The sequence below is a fragment of the Juglans microcarpa x Juglans regia genome, chromosome 4D (assembly GCF_004785595.1).
Source record: "Juglans microcarpa x Juglans regia isolate MS1-56 chromosome 4D, Jm3101_v1.0, whole genome shotgun sequence".
Classification (NCBI taxonomy): domain Eukaryota; kingdom Viridiplantae; phylum Streptophyta; class Magnoliopsida; order Fagales; family Juglandaceae; genus Juglans; species Juglans microcarpa x Juglans regia.
The window spans coordinates 35,307,670-35,329,974 of NC_054600.1; the positions used below are offsets into that span (position 1 = coordinate 35,307,670).

General features: G+C 37.5%; 4 protein-coding genes across 10 annotated transcripts; 2 read left to right on the top strand and 2 right to left on the bottom strand.

Annotated features, from left to right (window-relative positions):
* The first annotated feature begins 1,536 nt into the window (after nucleotides 1-1,536).
* Nucleotides 1,537-6,538, top strand: LOC121259026 (F-box/kelch-repeat protein At3g23880-like). 3 transcript variants are annotated; one of them, XM_041160497.1, is made up of 3 exons: nucleotides 1,537-1,764; nucleotides 3,262-3,373; nucleotides 5,073-6,538. In XM_041160497.1, the coding sequence occupies exons 2-3, from the start codon at nucleotides 3,343-3,345 to the stop codon at nucleotides 6,338-6,340; spliced, it is 1,299 nt and encodes a 432-aa protein (XP_041016431.1). In that variant the 5' UTR covers nucleotides 1,537-1,764; nucleotides 3,262-3,342; the 3' UTR covers nucleotides 6,341-6,538. The 3 variants fall into 3 exon arrangements, with proteins under 3 accessions (XP_041016431.1, XP_041016433.1, XP_041016432.1); XM_041160499.1 differs by having other exon boundaries at nucleotides 5,076-6,538; XM_041160498.1 differs by lacking the exon at nucleotides 1,537-1,764 and having other exon boundaries at nucleotides 3,189-3,373.
* A 611-nt stretch (nucleotides 6,539-7,149) lies between these two features.
* On the top strand, nucleotides 7,150-10,703 carry LOC121259028 (adenylate kinase 2, chloroplastic). Of its 5 annotated transcripts, none has more exons than XM_041160505.1 (7): nucleotides 7,150-7,436; nucleotides 7,540-7,674; nucleotides 8,384-8,512; nucleotides 8,584-8,718; nucleotides 9,001-9,147; nucleotides 9,332-9,410; nucleotides 10,301-10,703. In XM_041160505.1, the coding sequence occupies exons 1-7, from the start codon at nucleotides 7,212-7,214 to the stop codon at nucleotides 10,309-10,311; spliced, it is 861 nt and encodes a 286-aa protein (XP_041016439.1). In that variant the 5' UTR covers nucleotides 7,150-7,211; the 3' UTR covers nucleotides 10,312-10,703. The 5 variants fall into 5 exon arrangements, with proteins under 5 accessions (XP_041016439.1, XP_041016437.1, XP_041016440.1 ...); XM_041160503.1 differs by having other exon boundaries at nucleotides 7,151-7,436; nucleotides 9,332-9,406; XM_041160506.1 differs by having other exon boundaries at nucleotides 7,153-7,436; nucleotides 7,576-7,674.
* Nucleotides 10,704-11,926: 1,223 nt separating this feature from the next.
* On the bottom strand, nucleotides 11,927-14,458 carry LOC121259025 (serine/threonine-protein kinase-like protein CCR4). Its single transcript, XM_041160496.1, has one exon. The coding sequence runs from the start codon at nucleotides 14,414-14,416 to the stop codon at nucleotides 12,101-12,103; it is 2,316 nt and encodes a 771-aa protein (XP_041016430.1). The 5' UTR covers nucleotides 14,417-14,458; the 3' UTR covers nucleotides 11,927-12,100.
* A 1,137-nt stretch (nucleotides 14,459-15,595) lies between these two features.
* On the bottom strand, nucleotides 15,596-20,709 carry LOC121260748 (receptor protein-tyrosine kinase CEPR2-like). The gene is made up of 3 exons (XM_041162749.1): nucleotides 20,281-20,709; nucleotides 16,824-19,531; nucleotides 15,596-16,221 (listed from the first exon to the last, which is right to left on the bottom strand). Exons 2-3 carry the CDS (start codon nucleotides 19,465-19,467, stop codon nucleotides 15,851-15,853), a joined length of 3,015 nt encoding a protein of 1,004 aa, XP_041018683.1. The 5' UTR covers nucleotides 19,468-19,531; nucleotides 20,281-20,709; the 3' UTR covers nucleotides 15,596-15,850.
* Between the last annotated feature and the right edge of the window lie 1,596 nt (nucleotides 20,710-22,305).

A 22,305-nucleotide genomic window follows, 5' to 3' on the forward strand; every position in this document is an offset into this window, starting at 1 on the left:
CCTTACTCCTTGAACACTGCTGGGTTGCTAATCCTCCAAATTTTTGATATATTTGCTACGAACACCTCTCTACTAATACCTCTTTCCATCCACAATTTTCCTATCAACCTACGAGAGCCTACCTCATTTACACCATATTCTCCCTCTTCTTCCAGTTCCAAAACTACAGACTCATCCTCATTAAGATTCATTCCTAGCCATTTATCTTCCAATTCTTCCATCTCAATTCCACTCGAAATTGTTGCAAAAATGTTCGACAATAAAATTCACAGAAAAAAACCCTACCTCTTCTTCCCAAAGGAACAGATTAGAGACTCTTTCTCCCATCGACTCAGCACCGCCTCAATTCGCAGGACTTTGTTTGCTTCATAAACTCATCTCAACTCATTTTTATAACTTTTTCAAATTTCAATACAAAATATAATAAACAATTTAATTTATTCAAATCTCAAAATAATAATAATATTAAAAAATAATATTCTAACAATATTTTATCATCTCAATTCAATTCAATTCACCTCAATATCCAAACACAATCTTAAGTACGCGGTACTTGATGTCTATCCTAAAGCTAGTTTTAACTCAATCCCACATCTAACTATATTGCTGGGCATATCTCCTAGTTTAATTAATAATTATAAAAAATATATATATATATATATATATATATATCTCGTATTTTTAATAGGTCAATTCTCAATCTTTTTACCGGAGAAAATTTGGCATTTTGGCTTATTTCTTGAAAACCAAGACTACCGTACTGATCTGACACCCCAAAAAGAAACACAATTTTTTTTTAATATTTAATAATAAAATAATTTAATCTTTAATAATAACAAAATCATGTTAATTATTTGTGAATTGAAAATAATTTAATCTTAATAATTATAATAATAAAATAATAAATATTTAATCTTAATTAAATAATTTAATATTATAGAATCATGTTAATTATTTATGAATTGAAAATATTTCATTATCATAGTTATTTAGTGGGTAATGTTATATCCTTGTTATTAGTAAATATTACTCACAGCAAAATCAAAATGGCAAATTTAATTCTGAAACGGGCAAATTAAAATTTAAAACCCAAAAAATACGCCGTTGGTTGAATAAGAAGTCAGTAGGATTAGGTATTCTTCTCAATCTCCGGTGGGACCCACACCCTTCGCCTTCCCCCAATCCTCACCGTCGGATATGGCAGTGCCGTCAACTGCGTTGACCTAAGACGACGACGACGTACGCCCGCCCACCCTACCCCCCACGTGGAGTACTCACCATCACAGACCCCGTTATCTCTTAGGGAAACGGCAGAGACAGTGCAGAAGATGAGACAACCTTAACCCCACTGCACAGCTAGTATTAAGTATTGCACCCTCACATTTTTAATTTCTAGGCCTTAACTATTAAGTACCCCTCACATTTTTAATTATTATTATTTTTATCATTTTCGTCCAATAACAAGCAGTATTGCACAGCGGTCAATACAATTCCAAGGTCAACCTCGTCACGCTTCTTCCGACTCGGCAACTCCTCTCTCTTCTCTCCCAACTCCCCAGTCCCAAGAAATATACTCCAACAATGAACAAACAGTACTCCTTGTTATTGGACGGATCGCCTTAGGACAATGACGGAGCTTCTTGTTTGTTTGTTTTATCCGTCACAGTCTCAGAATTCAAGGCAAAGAAGGCACGGGGGACATCATCAAGTAGAACATGAACATGCTCGATCGTATTCTTCAAGTTTGAGCAGACAATCACTTAGGTTTCGTACTTTCCATTTTCTTACCATGTTTCTCTCTCTCTAAAAGAAGTAGATTTCGTTGAGTCTGTTACGCAGCTACGCTGTTTTTTGCCTTTTTAAATTAGAAGAATGAACGAAAAATTATCAAAATATCAGGTTCAATGTCTGTAGACTATAGGGTGGCTTAACTAGAGCCTTAACCGAACCTCGTCTCCTTCAAGGCGGAACAAAGTTCAAGCCACTGTGGAGGGGAAACTTTTATATGGGCCGTGTCATAGAACTGCTTGCTAATATGAGAATGGTGCGGTTTGATTGACTAGAAGCACAAGAAATGTGTCGCAACATTGAAGGATGATTAGAAGAAGCTTGCCTTACATAAAACCTGTGTGTCTCGGCAGAAACTCTGCTGTAACTTGTGGGTAGCCAAAACTTTCGAAGTTCACATCTTTTCCTTTCGATTGTAGCCTAGTAAATTTTTCTGAGACAAGTCCTGTAATTCCGATAAAAAAAAAAAACTTCGTGTATCCTGGTAGTGATATCTTAAGTCAATGCCTTCCTCTGTCCTGTTCCTTTCTGGATTATGTCTAATCTTTAGGCTTACATTTCGGATCTGCCATCTTTCGATTGAGGTTGTGATTGAGCTTCGGTTAAGTTCTGCTCCCAAGCCTCCAAAATCTTATATTGATATCTTCTTTTTTGCTTCGGAACCGCTTTAGGTTTAAGTATGCTGTTTATTACCATTCATTCTAATTCTAGTCATCAAAGGTTATCGCTGCAACTATCACAAGTTTGAAGTTCTGATTCATTTTTAAAACTATTCTGGATATGTGAATTCTTTTACATGTGTATCTGTAAGTTTAAAACGTCTACGAATTTTTACTTACAAAAAACTTCTTAGGATTTGTGACAAATACCAGGCTCTATGCTATCTGCTTTTGCAGGGAGAGATTACGTTTGTAGTCACCAGTAATTTTCAGACATCACGGTTGCCTTGGAACACAGACACCCCTTTTACAATGATTGGCATTTGCGCCTGCTTGATCATTCCCCTAATATTGCACAAATGTTCGGGCATACATTTCTGTACATGTATGAACAGTCCATTCCCCTTCCTTTTAACCTTACTCAAGAACGCTATTAAAATTGATTTTAAAAAAATTATCTTCGGCTGCTGATACCATTTGTCTTCTCAGAATAGGTGAACTTCTGTGTCTTTTGTAATCTTAAATTATAACTTTGTATTACATTGTAGACGGTAGTTTCCATTAGGAGCACTCTTGCAAATGAAGCTTTTGGTACTACATATCGTTTCTTTCTCTTTTTTTTTTTTTTTTTTTTCCCATCATTATAGTTGTTTCCATATGAGTTGGTATTGATATTTCTGCTGGACACTCTATAATGGAAACCAGGAAAATCCACAGATATACTCACACCTGCACACGTCTTCTAACGATGCCCACGTGACATTTGATCTACCCTCATCTGATAGTTGTACTTTTATTTTTTGGGCTGGAGCAGGTGAGGGGCTTCCCAAAAGGAGGCTAGATCTGGTGTCACTTGAGGTTTATTCATCCCAAATTAATTGAGACTCCCTCCTCAATGAGTACTTGTCACAAAGAGGTGAAAGAGGGTAAGGCCTTCTTGCATCCTGAAGCATTCTAAATCTCATGTAAAACTGTCCTATACAATGATGACTAAAGGTTCCCACTTGGATGAGTTCAGTTTATGTCACTTCTAGTATATTTGTTTCATAATTTTCTCTGGCCCACCCTTAGATAAAACTTCTGTCTCCACCCCCCCCCCCCTCTCTCTCTCTCTCTCTATTGGCAGCATATCTCAAACAAAGTTAATCCTAGAAGTATTTCATGCCATACAGTTGCCAAGTAATTAGGCTCAATAAAGATAAATTATTAGTTGCATGCTGAGTAATAGTTGATGGTTACTGGTAGTGTATCATCACTTCACTCCTTGGAGTTCTGTGTAACTTTAGATCTCAATTTTCAATTATTTTTGTTTTCCTACATTTCTATTCTATACTTGCATTTTACTAAGGTATGCCCTTTCATTTATTAAAATCTATTATTATCAGAAAAGACTAACTCAATTACTCAGCACTTATCGATTTCTCTTTTTCATAGTTGAGATCCATGAATAAAATTGCCTTTCTTTTTGGCAGTCTTCCACATATCAATTACTGTTTTGACTCTATCAAATGTACTTAATATTCTTGCATTGGTGCGTTTGTCATGAACTTAGTAAAGGAAAGGTGATTTTATCACGTGACTTCTTATTGTTGATATTTATGACCGGATCCACTTTGTTGATTCTCTTATTTATCTTGTTTTCGATCCTTTTCTTTATCATGACTGTAAATGTCTTGCTTTAACCTATGGAAATCAATACAGTAGGTCACATTTAGTTAGTGCTGAATGACTAATGGCACTCAGTCTTTTGGCTGTAGATTAGTTCAGAGATATACCTGCTAATAAGAAAAATGAATGGGCATGCTTTCCAAACTGAAAATTATGAAGTTATCATTTGATTCCAATTTGTGTATAGGCTTCAAATTTACCTGGTACTTGTGATGGTACCAGGTAAAGTCTTTCTAAATGTCTTTCTAAAATTTGTATTTTGATGGTACAAACGGCATACAGGTAAGGACATTGAGTGGTACCCCTCCAAAAACAAGATACTAGTTTCCAATCATAATATTGTCTCCTACTTATTATTATATAGCTTCCACTATTTATTTTAAGACTAGATAGTTGCAGAGTAGTGCTACAGCCACAAAGAGATTCCACAAAATTAAATCCACAATGGCTTCATATGATATGTTAGATATATTTTACAATAAAAGTAGTTTTACAATCTAATGTATCACATCAAGCCACATCAGTTTATGAATTTACTTTTGTGAGATCTCTTTGTGACTAAAGTATTTCTCTTGCATAAATTTCATTTAGAGAAGGGTGCATGGAAATAAATGCAAATAGGAACTTATGGCTACTAAAGTGACACTATTAAATCGTAAGTAACTTGGTAGAAGCAACAATGAAGGTGCAAGTTGTGGTTTGATATTTTCATTATCAATGGGTATTTCTCACACTAATAATGTGATTTTCTTTTCCTGTTGGTATTCCAAGTCCTAATTGACTTATATTTTCCTTCTTTGCGATTACATAGTTGTTTAATCTCTGAAATTTAGAATAAAAATGGGATAATCATTTCTAAATGTCTTTCTACTGCACTCTTCAATGGGTGAATATGTTTATATTTTTTCCTTTATTTAATATAATTTTTTCCTTCTTAAGCATGTTTTGATGATTAAGAAGGCATGATGGCCAAAGCAATAGGCAACAAAAACGCAAGCTTTTTAAGGTTAGTGGAGGAGAGAGCATTGTCAATGGAAGAGAAAAAGAAGCAACAAGAGGCTCTAGTCCCCTATCTTCCTAAAGACTGCATCTCAAACATTCTTGTTCGACTTCCTATTGACTCTCTTCAAAGGTCAAGGTTTGTTTGTAAGGCATGGTATACCATAATTAATAGCCCCATTTTTATTCATGCCCATCTACGTCGATCTGAGTCTGTTTTGATTTTTCTATCATCAATTAAAAGAGAGAGCTTGTACAGTTCTCCTATGGCATGGATCCCACCAGAGAAACCAAATACCATTTCAGTTGAGGTGAAATCTCTTCAGTCAGAATGTGCCCCTGTTTTTGGGCTGCCAAACTTGAGCCCCACCTTAAAGTCTTATATTCGGTGCTTGGAAATTAATGATGGAAAGAGCAAAATCGGAGAATATAATATAAGTTGCTTGGGAAATATCAGGGCTACTTGCAATGGTCTAATCTTGCTTGATAACAAACTGAAGAAAGGAGGACTAATTGTAGTGAATCCCGTGACTAGGAAGTTGATTGCACTTCCTCTGGGTACTTTATTTCCTGCTCATGTTGAATCTTATGGCATGGCATTAAGCAGTGCTACTGGTGAATATAAAGTAATACACTTGTTTAAGGATGAGCTAGGTTTTATCGGTTGCGAGACCTTAATTGTTGGTACGAGATTATGGAGTTGGGTGAATGGACCTTCTTTTGGACTTGTTAGCTGGTTTGGTTGTGAGCCTGTTTCAGCAATTGGAGCTATGCACTGGGTTCCTCATATTGATCATAGTGATTACGTAGTGTGTATGGATGTGGACGAGGAGAAGTTTCATACAACACCACTCCCAAAAAGTTGCAGGACTCATGATGGGATTGTCGAGATGGGTGGTTTCTTAAGTTTTGTGACTCATGAAGAAGTGAACCAAATAGACATTTGGATCTTGAAGGGCTTAGGTGAAGCCTGGACAAAGCAACACAGTATCACTATGGGATGTATAATGGATATGTTTCCCTTTTTCAGTTTGAAGATGAAAGGAGATATGATTTTTAAGAGGGAAGAAGATGGATCATTTTATGCTTACGACTTCCAGCTTCAAGTGATGACAAGAATTGAGATGGAAAATGGACGCTTCCCATTGTCATGTTCGTTTCTGCCTCATGTCAATAGTCTTGTTTCTTGGTCTAGCCGGGAGGGAAGTCAGGATTTGTGCAATTGATTTGTTCCTCGGCGAGCTACAAATGCCGAGGAACAAATTAGCAAAGTTATGGCATGTATTTCATATAATCACTACAATAGGACACATCTCCCCTCTTTTCTCGACGTTTTCTCTATGCTTTTGCGACTTCTGTTATGTTATGCCTCTACTGTATATAGTGATTGAAAAGTATTCTATCAATGAATGTATTTTAGCATCTTTCTTATATATAAATGTTGTTTTTTCTCTTGATCCCCTCCCTCCCACTCCGTTTCTCTCCATTTTATTTCGTCAACTGACGGGGAATCCGAATTATAGCTCTAACTAGGGACTGGTATGGATTGTGCTACAACAGTCAACAAGATTCTTCTGTTGGCTTATTGTTTCAATTGCTTGGAAACGTGCCAATTTTAGCATGGTTTCATTTAGGTTGAATTCTTGTACGAGACTTGGAAATGAGACAATTTTAGAATGCTCTCTCTTAATGAGTGGATCCAATCTTGTAATGTTAAGGTTAGACGTGATTGCTCGGTGCGGTAACTTTGAAGTCTAGAGTACGCACTAAAGCAAGACTGACATAGAACTTAGATAGAAATATCAAAGACCAAAAAAATATAAAAGATCATCAATTAAAAAAGCAACTCTTTCTTTTAAATCTTTGAAATCCATTTTTTATTTATTTATTTTCTACGTTGTTAATTTACAGTAAACGATTAATGGATTAATGCATCTTGCTACTTTCAAATATCAATTAATGAAAAGAAATTGTTGCTTGGGAAAAATAAAAAAGAGCATAATGCTAGGGTAGGACCAACACACGGAGATTATAAATAAATGTCCTAACCTTGATGCGCGGGCGAGAGAGAGCGAGCGAGGAAGCGATCAAATCAAAATGGCGTGCATCGTAAATTTCTCGGCGATAACGCAGCCAAAGCCTCAGCCTTGCTTTGCTTCACTCCCAGCCTCCACTTCTTCCCATCGCTCTAACTCTCCCAAGCTTCAAACTTCACACTTGTCATTCGCCTCGAATAATTCACGCATCTCCCTCCGTTACGATAGAACCCTAGCCGTCTCTCCTCCAAGGGAAACCTTGTTGTCAAAAGCTCCTAATTTCATGGTACCTTCTACTTGATATTTATTTTGTGATTTCTTTTTTGGTCTATATGGTTTAATTGATATGATTGTGGCTCGGTGGAACTGCGTATTTGTATGAATTTGAGGTGGGATTGATATCGTGTTTTAGTGACCATGAGCAGATAGTAGCAGCTGCTAATAAGCCAGAACCTCTCAAAATTATGATATCTGGGGCTCCTGCTTCTGGCAAAGGAACCCAATGCGAGCTCATCACACAAAAAGTAAGCTTTTTCTTTTTTTTATTCTACATCCTAAGCAGTATACACTCTTTTCTTTTTCCTCAAATTTTGTTTAGTTGGTAAGTAAGATTGTATTTGTTGGGGTATGTTATTTCACGGAATCTTAGTCAAATGCTTAGATTTTTTTTTTTTCGGTGTTTGAAAGATGTCTTGATTGAAGTTTTAATTTTTCTGAAACCAAACACATCCTTAAGTTTTCCCATAGAGATCTGTTTCATGGTAACTAACCATGTCTAAATAGAATACCGATTGTTTTGGGGTGAAAGTGGTTGCTTTGTAGGTGTATTAATTGCCTAGAATTAAACGTGTCAGATTGTTCTGCTGTATAGTTTAAACCGTTTGTCAGTCTGTGTTAATAGTATCTGTAGGCAGAAGATTGGCTCACAGACTTTAGATTCAATATTTCAAATACATTTATGCCCTTACTCCATTAAGATACGCACTCAAAGTAAATGGTCCATGGGGAAAGAGATAATTACCCCATCTAGATTACATTTGATTATTTGTTATCTAGGCAATTTAAGACACTCATATGTTTGACATTCTGTTTTTAGGTCATTGTATTTTTATTATTTCTCCCAATCACTGAGTGACCTTTTCCATTTAAATAGTGTTATATTTCATGAATTTCTCATTTCGGAATTGCCCGTGAAGAAGAACAGATTGAATCAAGTCATCCTCCTATATGCAGTATGGCTTGGTGCATGTTGCTGCTGGCGATTTACTTAGGGCAGAAGTTGCGGCTGGTAGTGAAAATGGAAGGCGAGCAAAGCAATTCATGGAAAAGGGACAACTAGTCCCTGATGAAATTGTTGTCATGGTAGGGAAATTAATTTCAGCTTGACATATGATCCTGCTCTCATTGGTGATTCCTGAATTTTGATCCTGTAGATGGTGAAGGAGCGTCTATTGCGGCCAGACGCTCACAAAAATGGCTGGCTTTTGGATGGTTACCCAAGGAGCTCATCACAAGCAATTGCTCTTAAAGAATTTGGGTTTGAGCCAGATCTTTTCATTCTCCTAGACGTAAGGATTTATTTTTATTGCTGTTGAGATGGTAATGAGCAATTAATATAAATAACAAGGAGAAAGATGAACTTGATGCTTGTTTTAGCTGATTTTTTTGGTTTACATATGCTTTTATTAGCTTTGGGATTCTGTGTGATAATACAATATGCCAATGTGAAGTTTGATCGAAATCTTGTGTGCTATTTCTTTAACTCCCTTTCAAAATGATATATGGTCGATATGGAATTTAAGTGTGGGCTTTCCACATTGCTCATTAAACATGCACACCTGTATCTTCAGGTTGCTGAAGATACTCTTGTTGAGAGAGTCGTTGGACGAAGATTAGATCCTGTTACCGGGAAGATTTACCACTTGAAGTATTCTCCACCTGAAACTGAAGAAATTGCTGCCAGGCTTACCCAGCGATTTGATGATACCGAAGAAAAGGTATATTATAAACCATCTACCTAGTTTTAGCACTTCAACTTCAAAGAAATTGTGGGTATGCTTCTATTTTATCATTTATCTTCATTTTTTAAATTGTTATTCGCAATCTTGGTTTGTGCTCATCTCCTGGCATTTTGGATAGCTGTGAGTGTTTAATGATCATTTGTTTTGTTGCCTGATTTAGGTAAAATTGCGGTTGCGTACTCATCATCAGAATGTCGAGGCAGTACTTTCAATGTATAAAGACATAACAGTGAAGGCATGTAAAGCCTCTGCTCTTCTTTCTTTCTTTCTTTTGTGTGTGTGTGTGAAGTAATGGCCGACTGCTCCTTATCTTGAAATTTTTACCTCTCTTTTGTTGCAGGTCTTAGTTACCTTGTTATGTATCATAGTTCTGTTTTGGTCTTGCAGCTGTATAATAATAAATAATATTATTTATTATATAATATTAAGAATTATATCTTTTTTATTTGGAAAACAGATTATATATATGTCCAATCTCTAGTGGTGGTGGAAGTGTCTGTGTGTGTGTGGGGAATGCGATTGGGTTGTCAATGCGGAGATACTCAACAACATAGATATTGCCCAAAAGAGATGTTTTCACATGAATTTGAAAGCCAAGCAATAAAAAAAAGGGACATAAGGGACAATTACATACATAAACTGCTATGAGTTTGCAAGATAGAGTTGAGTGCCTGAAAGGCTTGTTGCCACCGTTAGTGTGGATTCAACTAGTTAAATTTAGGGGTTGCCCCCTGGCATCAATCTCATGGAAAGTCAACAATATCCGATTTATGAAAGGGTCTTACCAAGCTTTTGGTGACTTCTTAGTTTGCAGGTAGTTTGGCTATCCTTCCTTTCTTTTTGCTTACTGCTTTCCACTGAGAGCAGACAGTTCCCTTTTCATTTTACTCCACAGTATGCCAAACTAGAGGCAATAAAGCGCCCTGCTTGGATTGTCATTCCCTGCAAGATAAAGTAGGTGGTGATTTTCTTTGGATGGTCTGCTGTCCTAGAAATCCTTCAGCTGGAAAACAAATGTTTGTGTGAATTTTTTTGAAGGAAAATTTCTATTAACGTTGTGCTTTTCATGTAGTATATATGATTTTTATTCAATAGAATCCAACTGGGAGGCCTTTTTGTTTTGTTCCAGGTCAATGGTAACCTTTCCAAGAATGATGTGTTTGCCAAAATTGATAATGTGCTGGATGAACTTCTTGAGCAAAGGAAGGCTGGTTCAGGATATTTGGAGGCAAACAAGGCATAGAAGCATAATAGTCGGGCCTCACTTGGGCAGGTTTCTGTAATGGCTTGTACCTTGAAGGAACTAAATCGTAAAGGCTTTTGGAAAGGAATGATGCGATAAAGCTGTTTGGATGAATATTAGTGCTTTAATAAGCACGAGTTTTTTTTTTTTTTTTTTGTTTCTTTTCTTGGTCCAAAGAATATGTAATGCTGCAACAGGAGCCTCGGTCCTTGCCCATCTATAAGCTTTCCATTCCAGCTCAACGCGATATTATTGGATCCAACTCTTTATTAAATGATTAAGCGAGTTAATGAGTAAAGCTGCTTAGCACTTTTAACATACGATTCGCTCCCACTAACTTGGGTATTTTGTAACCTTCGTTGTTGATAGTCAAAGCAAAAGCTAAATTGCAGCTTGCTCGACAAAGAGCAAGTGGTGGTAGGTGTAATTAAGGACTGGTGCGACTGCTGGTGGTGGTGATGGTTTGGTTCAGAAAGCTAAATCTAGTTTTGATAAATTGGACGATTAAAAAGGAAAATACTAGAAGCAGTGTACCCCTTCTGCTTGGTCACATGAAGTTGAAGAAGCTTTTGAGAAACTCCATAAGAGATTCAGGTGGCAAATAGGCTCTGTTTTTTTACTGTTTGATTGTGAAAAAACCCACCATTTCCTATTAATTTATGTTAAATTTATGGGCTCTAATTGTTTCAAAGAGGTGTTATTAGGGTCTCTATCCTCTCATTTTGTTTTGTAATCTCAAACAGATACTTGGGAATGATTGGTTTGGATTTGAGATGTTTTAGATGAAAGTTACAAAATATATTATTAAAATATTATTTTTAATATAAATATTATTTTAAAATATGAAAAAGTTGAATTGAAATTTAATGACGAAATAAAATACTTTTTGAATCCAAATAGAACCATTTCGTGACGTTTGAGTTCTCAGCTTGTACAAGAAATAAAAAGTCTTTTATGGTACAAAAATCTCGAGCAACAAACGGCGAATAAAAAGTCTTGCCTTGAACGTTACCAGCGATGATCAAAAAGTCTAAAAAAGGAAAACTTTACATAGAAAGACCTTCGCAACAAAGAGACACCTTGTCCTCATATTTTGGTTAAAGTCCTACGCTTCTAATGGTTGAGCCCGAGGTTGGCTTCTTGAAAAGGTTCCCACCATATGATTTGGTGCATCCGGAGACTTCCATTTCAAAATTTTCCACCTATTTGACCTTGTCTTTGAATAATGAAATTCAAAGCTTAATTTGAAGGGGGGGTGGAAAGTCTTTGTTAAACAAACCAACAAACAATCAGTGGGTTGAAAAGCAAGCACATTCATAATTCAACTCTCCTTCCGTGCTAGTTGCTTTATCACACACTTTTAAACTCATTTCAATTTATCTCATTATTACAACTTTTTTAAATTTCTATACAAAATATAATAAACAATTCAATTTTTTTCAAATCTTAAAACAATTATAATATTTTAATAATATTTTATTAAACTCATCTAAAACTATCTCAACTCATCTCTAAATACAAATGGGATTACAACCCAATTAACAATTGAGGGGTGGAAAAAGTTGAATATCATGTATCAGAAAAGTAAACAACCAAATAATCTCTCTTTTTTTTTTTTTTTTTTTTTTTTAAATGTGTTGCTCTACAAACAAAATGGGACTATTTCATGGTATTCGTGCAAAACTATTACGTAGAAGACCCAGTTGTAGATCGAGACAGTGCTGGGTGCGCTAAACATGCAGCCAAGGCTCTTTCTAATATGCTTACAATCTCGGTCATTGATGGTCGATCTCGACCTTCTAATTTAACACAATCTGCCGCTAGATACCCAACATATGCCACTGCCTCAATTTCAAATGGTGTAGGCGGCGGCACTTTTGGGTCCAAAACCCTATGAATTTCATCTTGAGCAATGTAGGGTACTACAAAATCAACTACATTGCGTGGCACTCTATTCTCGTTTCTATGAATTGCCTTGTACCCTGACAACATTTCTAGCAATACCACTCCGAAGCTATAGACATCACTCTTGGTAGTCAATTTTTGAAGTCTATAGTACTCGGGGTCCATATAGCCAACTGTGCCAGCCGCACGAAGCGAAAGGTGCGACTCCTCGTCTACAGGGCCCATCAATGATAGGCCAAAATCGGACACCTTGGCAGTCCACGTGGCATCCAACAATATGTTGGAGGACTTGATGTCGCGGTGTATGATTGGTGGAACCGCGTACACGTGTAGGTACTCAATCCCCCTAGCTGCGTCTAATGCGACCTTAATGCGTGCAGCCCATGAGACTAGAGGAGAGCTTTGGAGCCTGTGGAGATGGTCATTGAGGGTTCCATTGTGCACGTACTCGTAGACCAATACGCGCTCGTTGCTATCTTCACAAAACCCATACAGGCGGACGAGGTTCTTGTGGTGGAGGCGGGACAAAGATTCGAGCTCGTTTAGGAAAGCATTGTCTTTGTCATCCTCGCGCTTTGTGGCATATGGTGAAGTCGTTGAAGACATTGATATCTCAGCGCGCTTGATAGCCACTTCTCGGCCATCATCTAGAGTCGCGTGGTAGACGGAACCGAAGCTCCCCGTTCCAATCTTGTGGTCTTCAGAGAAGTTATTTGTGGCTTCAAGTAGTGTTTGCAAAGAGAATTCCTCCAATTGGCCGCCACCATTTCCCAAGCTAATCAAGTGGCTCAACCGCTTCTCCAGAACGGGTGCTGGCACTGCTGGGCCTGGTGGTGGTGCAGCTGGTCGATCCTCAGCCTCAGCTGCGGTTCCTGTCTCGTCCAAGCGACCTGAGTCATGGACGCGGCAGCCTTTACCTTTGCAATATCTGAACAGAAAGAAACAACAGACTAGTAAAAGAGCCGACGACCCCACGCACCCCACCACTAGGAAAGCCACCATCTTGTCATCCCAACCAGTGCTTCCGGTTTCCTCTCCAGGTTGCGGTGATGGAGCCCATGGCGATGATGTCAGCGGTGGTGGAGGGGAAGCTCTCCTTGGACAAGGCCTGCAGATCATTTGTTGACCGCAAATTATGGAAGACCCTCCCAATGGACCGCATGGACATTCACTTCTACTTCTACACGGCCCTGGCAAAACATGCTCAAACACCGGGAAGTTTGAATCAAGAGTATTATCACCCCAACAATAAAGGGAGTCCGATGATGCAACTCCACAGAAAACGCTGCTCTTTGCTTCAATCGCTTTGAAATAGGTCTCCTGCAAGTTTTCTGGCAGACTGAAATTTTGTTCGCCCCAGCAAACAATTCTTCCATCAAGCTTCAGAGCACAACTACGGTTCTCTCCCAAAGCCAATGATGTGAACTCCCCCCGAGGTTTCTCGCCCACCATAACTCCCCAGCAATACAAGCTACTGTTGTCCGAATAGATGGCACAAGCATGCCTGAACCCAGCAGAAACCACGCTATAGTTCCCAACAACTTGATTAGCACTATTGCTCCCAAAGCAAGTAATCTTTCCAATTTGCGATAACCCACATACAAAATTCTCACCCACTGCAATTCTTGAAAAGTTATGATCGATTCTCGGACGGAATCCGCGCCACTGCCAGCATTCTAGGCGACTGGTCTCGTTTACAAGGCCACAAATGTGAGAATTCCCAGCAGCAAGTTCTTTGAGAGCCGGGCCACGATAGATACACTTGGAGGACACAGGACCATCGGTAGAGAACCTCCAACAACGCATGATCGATGTGGATGAGGAAGATGGCGGCCTCAACGCGCAGAAAAACCCTTTTCCAGCGACTATCCCAGAAAATGACGTGTTCACGGGGAAACTAGTTTCTTGAGGGAAACTAGTACAGTTGAGGGAAACTGGCTGGTTAGGGGGCTTAGTTATTGCACAGATTAATGGTTGATCAGAAGTCTCAGAAATCGATACAGTGGAGAGTGAATAAACGAACGGAATACAAGAAACCAAGGATAAGGAGACGATTAAGGGGAGGATAAAGTTGGAGTTGTTAAAGATGAAAGCCATAGAAATGATGGGCAAGTTTTGATAATATCATGGTGGGTAAGGAGGAGGTGAGATGGAAAATGAGAAAATGTGATGGGAGGAGCATGAGGTTTTCGGCCAATTTGAAGGGTGTATAGGAGTTTCGAAAGGAGGGGGGCCAAAGAGAAAAGTGAAGGAAAACGCGGTTTCTTTAGGGAGGGTTTGTGAGGACCAAAGACCAAGTAAGTCATTTGAAAAGTTAATAGTTTGAGAAGTGGACCGTTTAGTCGTTACCCCAAGGAGAGAGCTGAAAACTACAAAACACTAGTCATTAATCCAAAGCCTAAAGTCCTAACCTTCCGTTCAAAATTAGGTCGAGAAGATGATTTTAGAGCTGAGCAGCCACAGTTTTCGCTGGTAAATCCAACTAGAGTCGATAGATCTATATGATCATAGTTTATCTGGTCTGGTGATGTAGGTCCGTATCATACGTGCAGGTTAAGGAAGGAGTCAGGACTCACAAAAGCCATACAAAATAAATCTCATCCTATGCTTTGTGTAATTTCTCTGCAATTGCATCATTAGTGATTAACGACTTTCATATATATATATATATATATATATTTGACTCTTCTTATTTAATATTTTGTTATCTACACCAAAATACAAGTTGAAGTCAGCTGAGTCCATTATGCAATCATGATTCATACATCTAAAGTCCATTATCCACGCATCACAAATTGGTAATCATCGCCATAAGAGCAACCAATTATAAGTTTTTTACCCAAGTAAGAACCACTTTATTTAATAAATAAGTAGACTAATATCATTAAAATGATGTTTTTATGAACCCGAGTAGGACATTTTTAGTTCCATGGTGTGTGGTCTGAAACTTTTTGTCTTCCCTCTGGATTTCAACCCAATCAATCCAGAGTGGTTAAGCTGATTCCCTCTTTAATTGTGTCTTTTTTTTTTCCTTTTACTTTTCTTCTGAATTATGTCGGTTTTTTAAGTCTAGCTATTACATCTAAAGAACAAATAACAAACATTCGGCCCCTAACGTTCATGTTTTGTTGCTCTATAAATTTTGGTTTCTTGAGACCAATATATAATCTATACATTCCACATCAGCAATTACCTTTAGGTATTTTTAAATATCAAGTAGTTGATTTTGAAGTAATATTGCATCAAATCTGCTCGAAATGCTTCTTGTGCCTTTCATATGCAAAATTATTCCTGAATCAATATATATATATATATATATATATATATATATATATATATATATATTGCATATACCAAACCAGCAATAGGCTCCGCATCAGATTACAGCAACCAACACCATTTCGTCTGATACGTACTCTAGGAGGTCTTATCATAATCATAGGAACTACAATTTGGCCAACACTTGCGGAAGTCCTAAGATTTTCATGAAGTTTTTGAACCTCAGCTATTCCTGAAAGTAAGTACGACTGACTAGAGGAAAAACTTGCTGTTTTTGTCAGAATCGTTTTTTCGGGACTTGAAAGCGCAAGGATCGGCATCAATAAGCATTTTGACCACCTCCCTCATAGTAGGGCGAACGGATGGAAGCTTAGTAGTACAAAGGACTGCAACCTTCAAGACCTTAATCATGTCATCTTGGACAGAATGAGTTGCCACTTTATCATCCAGAACCCTGAGAACACTTTCACGGTCATTGAGATGATTTAAAACCCAATAAACAATATCTTTTCCTTCTCCATATTCCTCTTCAACAGGTCTTCTACCCGTAATTAGTTCTAGCAGCACCACGCCAAAGCTATATACGTCACTCTTTTCAGTGACTTTAAGACTATATGCCAGCTCTGCATAGTAAAATTGGAGTCTAGACATTAGTAACGATAGACAATCGCAATTCCCTAAAGGATAATGGATTTATATAAAAACCTCTTCATTAGTCACAAAGGAAACCTCAGCCACGCAAGTTTACAAAATTAGAATTTTCATCAGGTTAACATAACTAATTTCCCTTAGTTTAATAACTTTTTCCATTTTATTGGGGGGCGAGGGCTGGGGGTAATATAGACATAACGATAGATAACTTGAAGGAATGGACCATTCTTTTGACTTAAGCAAACACCTATCTCTACAATTCGGTTACACTTCAGAAACCATATTCCAGTGGGTCATATCTTAGTGCGGGTTTTCAAGTAGACGCTCTATAAGAAGCAACCATCAAAATTACATTCTCAACAAAGAGCATTTAATACTAACTAGTTCTGAAAATGTTACCTAAGATTTATTATATTTACGTTTCCTGCAAAAACCACACATGATCCTTTCATGAAATATTAAGGTCCTATGGCTAGGAGACAGATAACAGCCAACATGAGGGCTTAATGAATATCATTCATGGTTTATTTATCCATGCGTGAAAAAAGAAAAGAAAAGAAGTTTTGAAACTCACCAGGAGCAATATAGCCGTGAGTGCCAGCAAAACAGCTATAATCAGACCCTTTAAGAGACTTCTCAGCAACCTTTGCAACCCCAAAGTCAGCAATTTTTGGCTCATAATCCTCATTAAGTAAAATGTTGCTTGATTTTATATCCCTATGAATGATAGGTGGTGAACAATCATGGTGCAGATATGCAATCCCCTTTGCAGCTCCCAAACAAATTTGATACCGCTGGTACCAATCCAATTCTGGCTGCCCAACTTTGATGTCTCTGTGAAGAGCTTGAAATAGATTACCATTTTCCATGTACTCAAATACCAGAAAACTTGAGCCTCCTTTTAGCAGAGATGCATAAAGCTTCAGTATATTTCTGTGCCTGATTTTTCCCAGAATCTCCATTTCTGCTTCCAAAATCTTCACGCCATCTCCTTTCCATAGTTGCTTTACAGCCACTGTACTTCCATTTTTCTTCAAATCCAGTCGATAAACTTTTCCTGTAGCACCACTTCCAATCACATTTTCTTCTTCCAGATCACATATTTCATCAGCATTGATATCTAGTTGGTGGAAAGATGCAAGTTTCCATTTAGGATCTACTTTCTTCTCCCCTTCCAACTCATTTTCCATATCAGCCTCACTAAGCTTGAAGTTCTTATAACTCACAAGCAATAATCCAGCTAATAGGACAACCAAGGTGGATGCTATAACACATAACAGAACGAATTTACCTGCAAAGATCCCTCTTTGACTATGGTTTTTAGTACAAACATTTATGCTTGAACTGATTTTAGAATTTTGGTTAACACAGAGTCCCCTGTTTCCAAGATATGCTATGTCTCCACCCATGGTCAAAAGATCAGATGGAACCCTTCCCGATAGCTGGTTTTCAGACAAATCAATGGAGCTTAACCTCAGTTTCTCCAAGTTTTCAGGAATCAAACCTGTAAGTTCATTTCTCGAAAGATTCAGAGAGTTCAACGAGGTCATTGAAGAAAATGTTTCTGGTATACTTCCTGTCAAAGCATTTAAGGCAAGATTCAAGTCAACAAGCCTCACACAGTTACCCAGTTCAGGGGGTATTGATCCTGTCAAAGAATTCTTTTCCAAGTGCAAAGATGATAATTGCAGCAGAGCACCGATTTCAGAAGGTATTTTACCAGTGAAGTTATTATTGCTCAAATGAAGCCTCTCTAAGTTCCTCAGCTTGCCAAGTTCTGGTGGAAGCTCACCTGAAAAGTTATTGTTCAATAAAACCAACTGACTCAAGCTAGCAGAAAACCTGATATCGGCGGACATACCTCCACTAAAATTGTTATCACCAAAATCAATCATTCTTACGTATGGAAGTGCCCAAACCCCATCGGGAACTTTCCCAGACAAGCGGTTCATATTGATTCTCAACCTTTGTAGAGACTTGCACTCAGCATAAGACTCTGGCAATTCTCCGGAAAATTCATTTCCCAAAGCAAGTAAGAACCTTAGCTTCCTGTTTTCACACAAGAACTTTGGGAAACCACCCGAAAACTTATTCTCAGATATGTCGATGCTGTCCAACGGTGAAAACCGGCCAAAATTCACAGGAAACTCCCCGGTAAAGCTGTTACCATAGATTGAGAACCCAACAAGATGCTGCATATCTCCAAATCCTGCAGGGAATTCCCCGGAAAAGTTGTTCTTATAAATATGGAAAACCACCAAATTCTTCAGACTCCCAATTTCATTGGGCAACTTCCCATGCATCCTGTTGGCAGAAGCATCGAATTCCCTCAGAAAGGTCAGGTTGGCAAGCTCTCGTGGGATTTCTCCAGCCAAATTGTTATCGAAGAGCTCGATCTTGTTCAGTTTCTTTAATTTGACAATCGACTCGGGGAAGTTCCCGGAGATCTTGTTACTCGATATATCAAGCGTCTCCAGGTCCTTGAGCTCGAAAATAGACTCTGGAATGTCTCCCTTCAAGTTAGCACCCCTCAGAAATAACCAAGTCAAGTTCTTCAAATTCCCAAGAGTCTCAGGAATTTCACCCTCGTCGAATTCATTCTCACCGAGCCCCAGGGCAATCAATCCGGTTAAATTCCCCACCCAACTTGGCAAGGAACCCGAAAAGTAGTTTAGTGAAAGATCGAGAATCTCTAAGCTTCTCAGCCCGGAGAGGTCGGGAATACGTCCGATCATGTTGTTTTCGGTGAGATTCAACACTCTAAGGTTGCTGCAGTTACTCAGTTCCAAAGGAAGCCTTCCGGAGATGTTATTGGACGGCAACGAGAGTACAGTCAAGCTCTCGAGGACAGAAATAAACGACGAGATCACCCCCGAAAGAGACTTGCTTTCAAGAGAGATTTCGGTGACTCTACCGGAAACCGGGTGGCACGTAATGCCGGAGAACTCACAGGGAGAGTCTGAAGCTTTCCAGGATTGCAAGCAATGGTGGGGGTCATTGAGCTGGTTTTTCCAGTGGAGGAGGGCTTCGGATTCGGCCGTTAGGGGCGTACAAGGCGGGAAAAGAGAAAAGAAGAGGAAGAACAGGAGGGTTGGGAACCGGAGGGAGGGAAAGGGGGTAGTTGTGGCCATTGGGGAAAAGAGCAGGGGCCAAATGGTAATTAAAAAAAGGGAGGGGGGGGATGGATCTAATCTGCCCGGTGATGTAGAGCCATACATACGTAGTGGGGGGTGTGAGCATGAAACGCCATTAGTACCCGATTGGTCACCCTCTTGGGAACAGCTGAGCAGGAAACAAACGTTCACAAATGAAATAATTGAGCCGATTATTATTATAATATTTATTTATAATTAAAGCACCTATAAAATAAATAAACTACTGTTGAAAGCGTCGAAGTTAATCCAAAGAAAGCTGAGGTTAAAACGTCAATTTTGTTTGTAGCTGTGGATGAGTGGCGTACGTGGCAATGAAAGAATCAAACCGTACTTCAAAGTTACTCATATTTTTTACATTTGCATAAAGTGATCAGTGATTTAACTCAACTAAAACTAAGGATTCAAAAGTAATCTTAATTTATTTTATCTTATTATTATAATTTTTTTAAATTTTTATATAAAATATAATAAATAATTTAAAAATAATAATAATATTAAAAAATATTATCTCATATCATCTCTTTATCCAAATCAATCTTAAAATAAATCTATATTTTTAATAATATTTCATCTCTCAATCCAAACAATAAAACATATCCATATTCCTAATTACCAATTCTAAATCCTAACATTTTTCAAAACCACTAACACCCAACTTTGTGAACTACCTTCAAGCATTCCAAATCTAACACCCAACTTTGTGAATTTCCTTTTTTTTTTAGTGTACTTTATGAACTATACCATTAAGAAAGGAAACTTAAAAAGCAAACAACTTGAATCAAAGATTCGAGGAGGGGGAAAAAGAGGGACAGAAAGATATAAGGAAAGAGAAAACAAGCGAAGAAGTTGGAAGCTGATTATGTATAACCATTTAACCTGAAATTTCATAGATGCGAGAACCAAAAGACCGCAGCTCAACTCTGATCTGCTCCATGCATGTTTTCCAAGTCCAACTGCTTGCTGCTTCGGTTTCACAATTCAATGGAGAGAGATTCCTCCTCAAAAGAAAGTAATTACTCAAAACAGAATTTATAAAGTAGAAGATAGCAGAGCTCCCTGATCTGGACGTAAAGCTCCCGGCCACAGCTTTTCAAATGAGAAGACGATAAATCTGTTAAGGAAAGGAAAGGAAAGGAAAGGAAAACAAAACATGGCAGAAGAAAGAAGCTGTAGTGGTGAGCAGAGAGGGTACGTGAGCTAAGCAGTGGACGGTGGAGTGTAGGCCATAGGGCCACGAGACGATGGAGTGGAGACAAATATGCTTTGGTAAGGTATTCTGGAGTTTTACTTACATCCCCCCACCACCTCGATAACAGCGAAATTAAACGTCCTTGTTGTTTCTAGAAATAAATTATAAATAAATGTGTTGCCTTAAATTTCGGTTACTTTGGATATTTTGGAGATCGGATAGAGTCAGAGTTGTCATCGAAAGTGTGGAGAACGATATAGGACTTTGCTTTTTTCCACGCTATTTATACTTCTTGATGTGTTGTATATATTTATAATTTTAATATAATATTATATGTATTTAATTAAAAAATTTATATTATTAATATTTTTTAATTCAATTTTTGAATTTCATAATCTTTAATATATTAATAACTAACACATCAATATGTTATATAAAAATTATAAATAATATTTTCTCACGACATCATGTTCGGAAGCGAGACAGAAGGCGGAGAACTGCTGAAATTAATTCTTAATTATTTTTGTTTTTCTTTAAAATAACATTAAACAAAAAAAAAAGGAACAGTGGTACGGTAGTTGTACCGTCCACTCATTTTTCTTCAAGTGTTGGACAAAGTAATTAAAATTAAAGTATGGTTAAAATATTTGTGTGCGGGCATGAGAGGTCAAGTAACCCATCATATCGCAACAATAATAATTATGACTGAGCATATTGATATAGACTAATTGATCAAGAGCTTTTCTCAAAAGAGAAAAAATTAGATTAAGAGGTTTTTTTTTATAATAATGAAATGAAATGAGATAATTTTAGAAGAGTTTAATAAAATATTATTATAATATTATTTTAAAATATTATTATTATTTTAAAATTTAAAAAAATTAAATTATTTATTATATTAAAATATATTTAAGTTGGATCTTTTATTTAATGAATAAAAAATAAATAAAAAAATAAATTTAATATTACTATTTTCCGACCCAATGGTTGGCGTTTGAATTCAGAATTTGGGACCCATTCTACAAGCAATCGCATTAATGCAAGGAGAGGGGTGGGGGCCAATTGATCGAAATATATTAACACCTAACACACCAAAAAGAGGAAAAAAAAAAAAAAAAAATGGGGTTCATGTGGAGAACAGAAACTTGATAAAAACTGGCAGATATGAAGGCCGACATGGACCCTCTGATATCTATCGTCTTTCATCTATTTCCAGACATTTTCTATCTGCAACCGACGCTGGCGGTGCTGGGCATCCATCTCTGTATCACGCGGTTCATAATTAGGACAGACAGACTTTCTTTTTTAGTTTGAGAAAAAAATACAAAACTATATGAGGTGGGATGAAAGAGGCAAGTAAAAAAGAGAGGGATTCCGAAAAGCAGAGCTCTGAAATGGAAACTTTTCCTCAACATACCAACTGTATAATACTATTTCACTCGCATGTCTCTTCCTTAATTTTTAGGGTTCGTTTGGTTACCAAACTCACCTCAATTCATCTCAACTCATCATTACAATTTTTTCAAATTCCAATATAAAATATAATAAATAATTCAACTTTTTCAAATTTTAAAATAATAATAATATTAAAAAATAATATTCTAACAATATTTTATCATCACAACTCAACTCAATTCAACTCACTTCAACATCCACACACATCCTTAATAAATAAATAAAGGATGTTTTGCATGCATAGTAATCGGATTTGA

Coding starts and splice junctions, on each gene's coding strand:
- LOC121259026 (XM_041160497.1), top strand. CDS start 3,343: ATGAGTACTTGTCACAAAGAGGTGAAAGAGG. Junction 3,374..5,072: donor TCACAAAGAGGTGAAAGAGG/GTAAGGCCTTCT, acceptor TTGATGATTAAG/AAGGCATGATGGCCAAAGCA.
- LOC121259028 (XM_041160503.1), top strand. CDS start 7,212: ATGGCGTGCATCGTAAATTTCTCGGCGATAACGCAGCCAAAGCCTCAG. Junction 7,675..8,383: donor GCGAGCTCATCACACAAAAA/GTAAGCTTTTTC, acceptor TCCTATATGCAG/TATGGCTTGGTGCATGTTGC. Junction 8,513..8,583: donor CTGATGAAATTGTTGTCATG/GTAGGGAAATTA, acceptor TTGATCCTGTAG/ATGGTGAAGGAGCGTCTATT.
- LOC121259025 (XM_041160496.1), bottom strand. CDS start 14,416: ATGGCTTTCATCTTTAACAACTCCAACTTTATCCTCCCCTTAATCGTC.
- LOC121260748 (XM_041162749.1), bottom strand. CDS start 19,467: ATGTATGGCTCTACATCACCGGGCAGATTAGATCCATCCCCCCCCTCC. Junction 16,222..16,823: donor TCACGGCTATATTGCTCCTG/GTGAGTTTCAAA, acceptor TTTACTATGCAG/AGCTGGCATATAGTCTTAAA.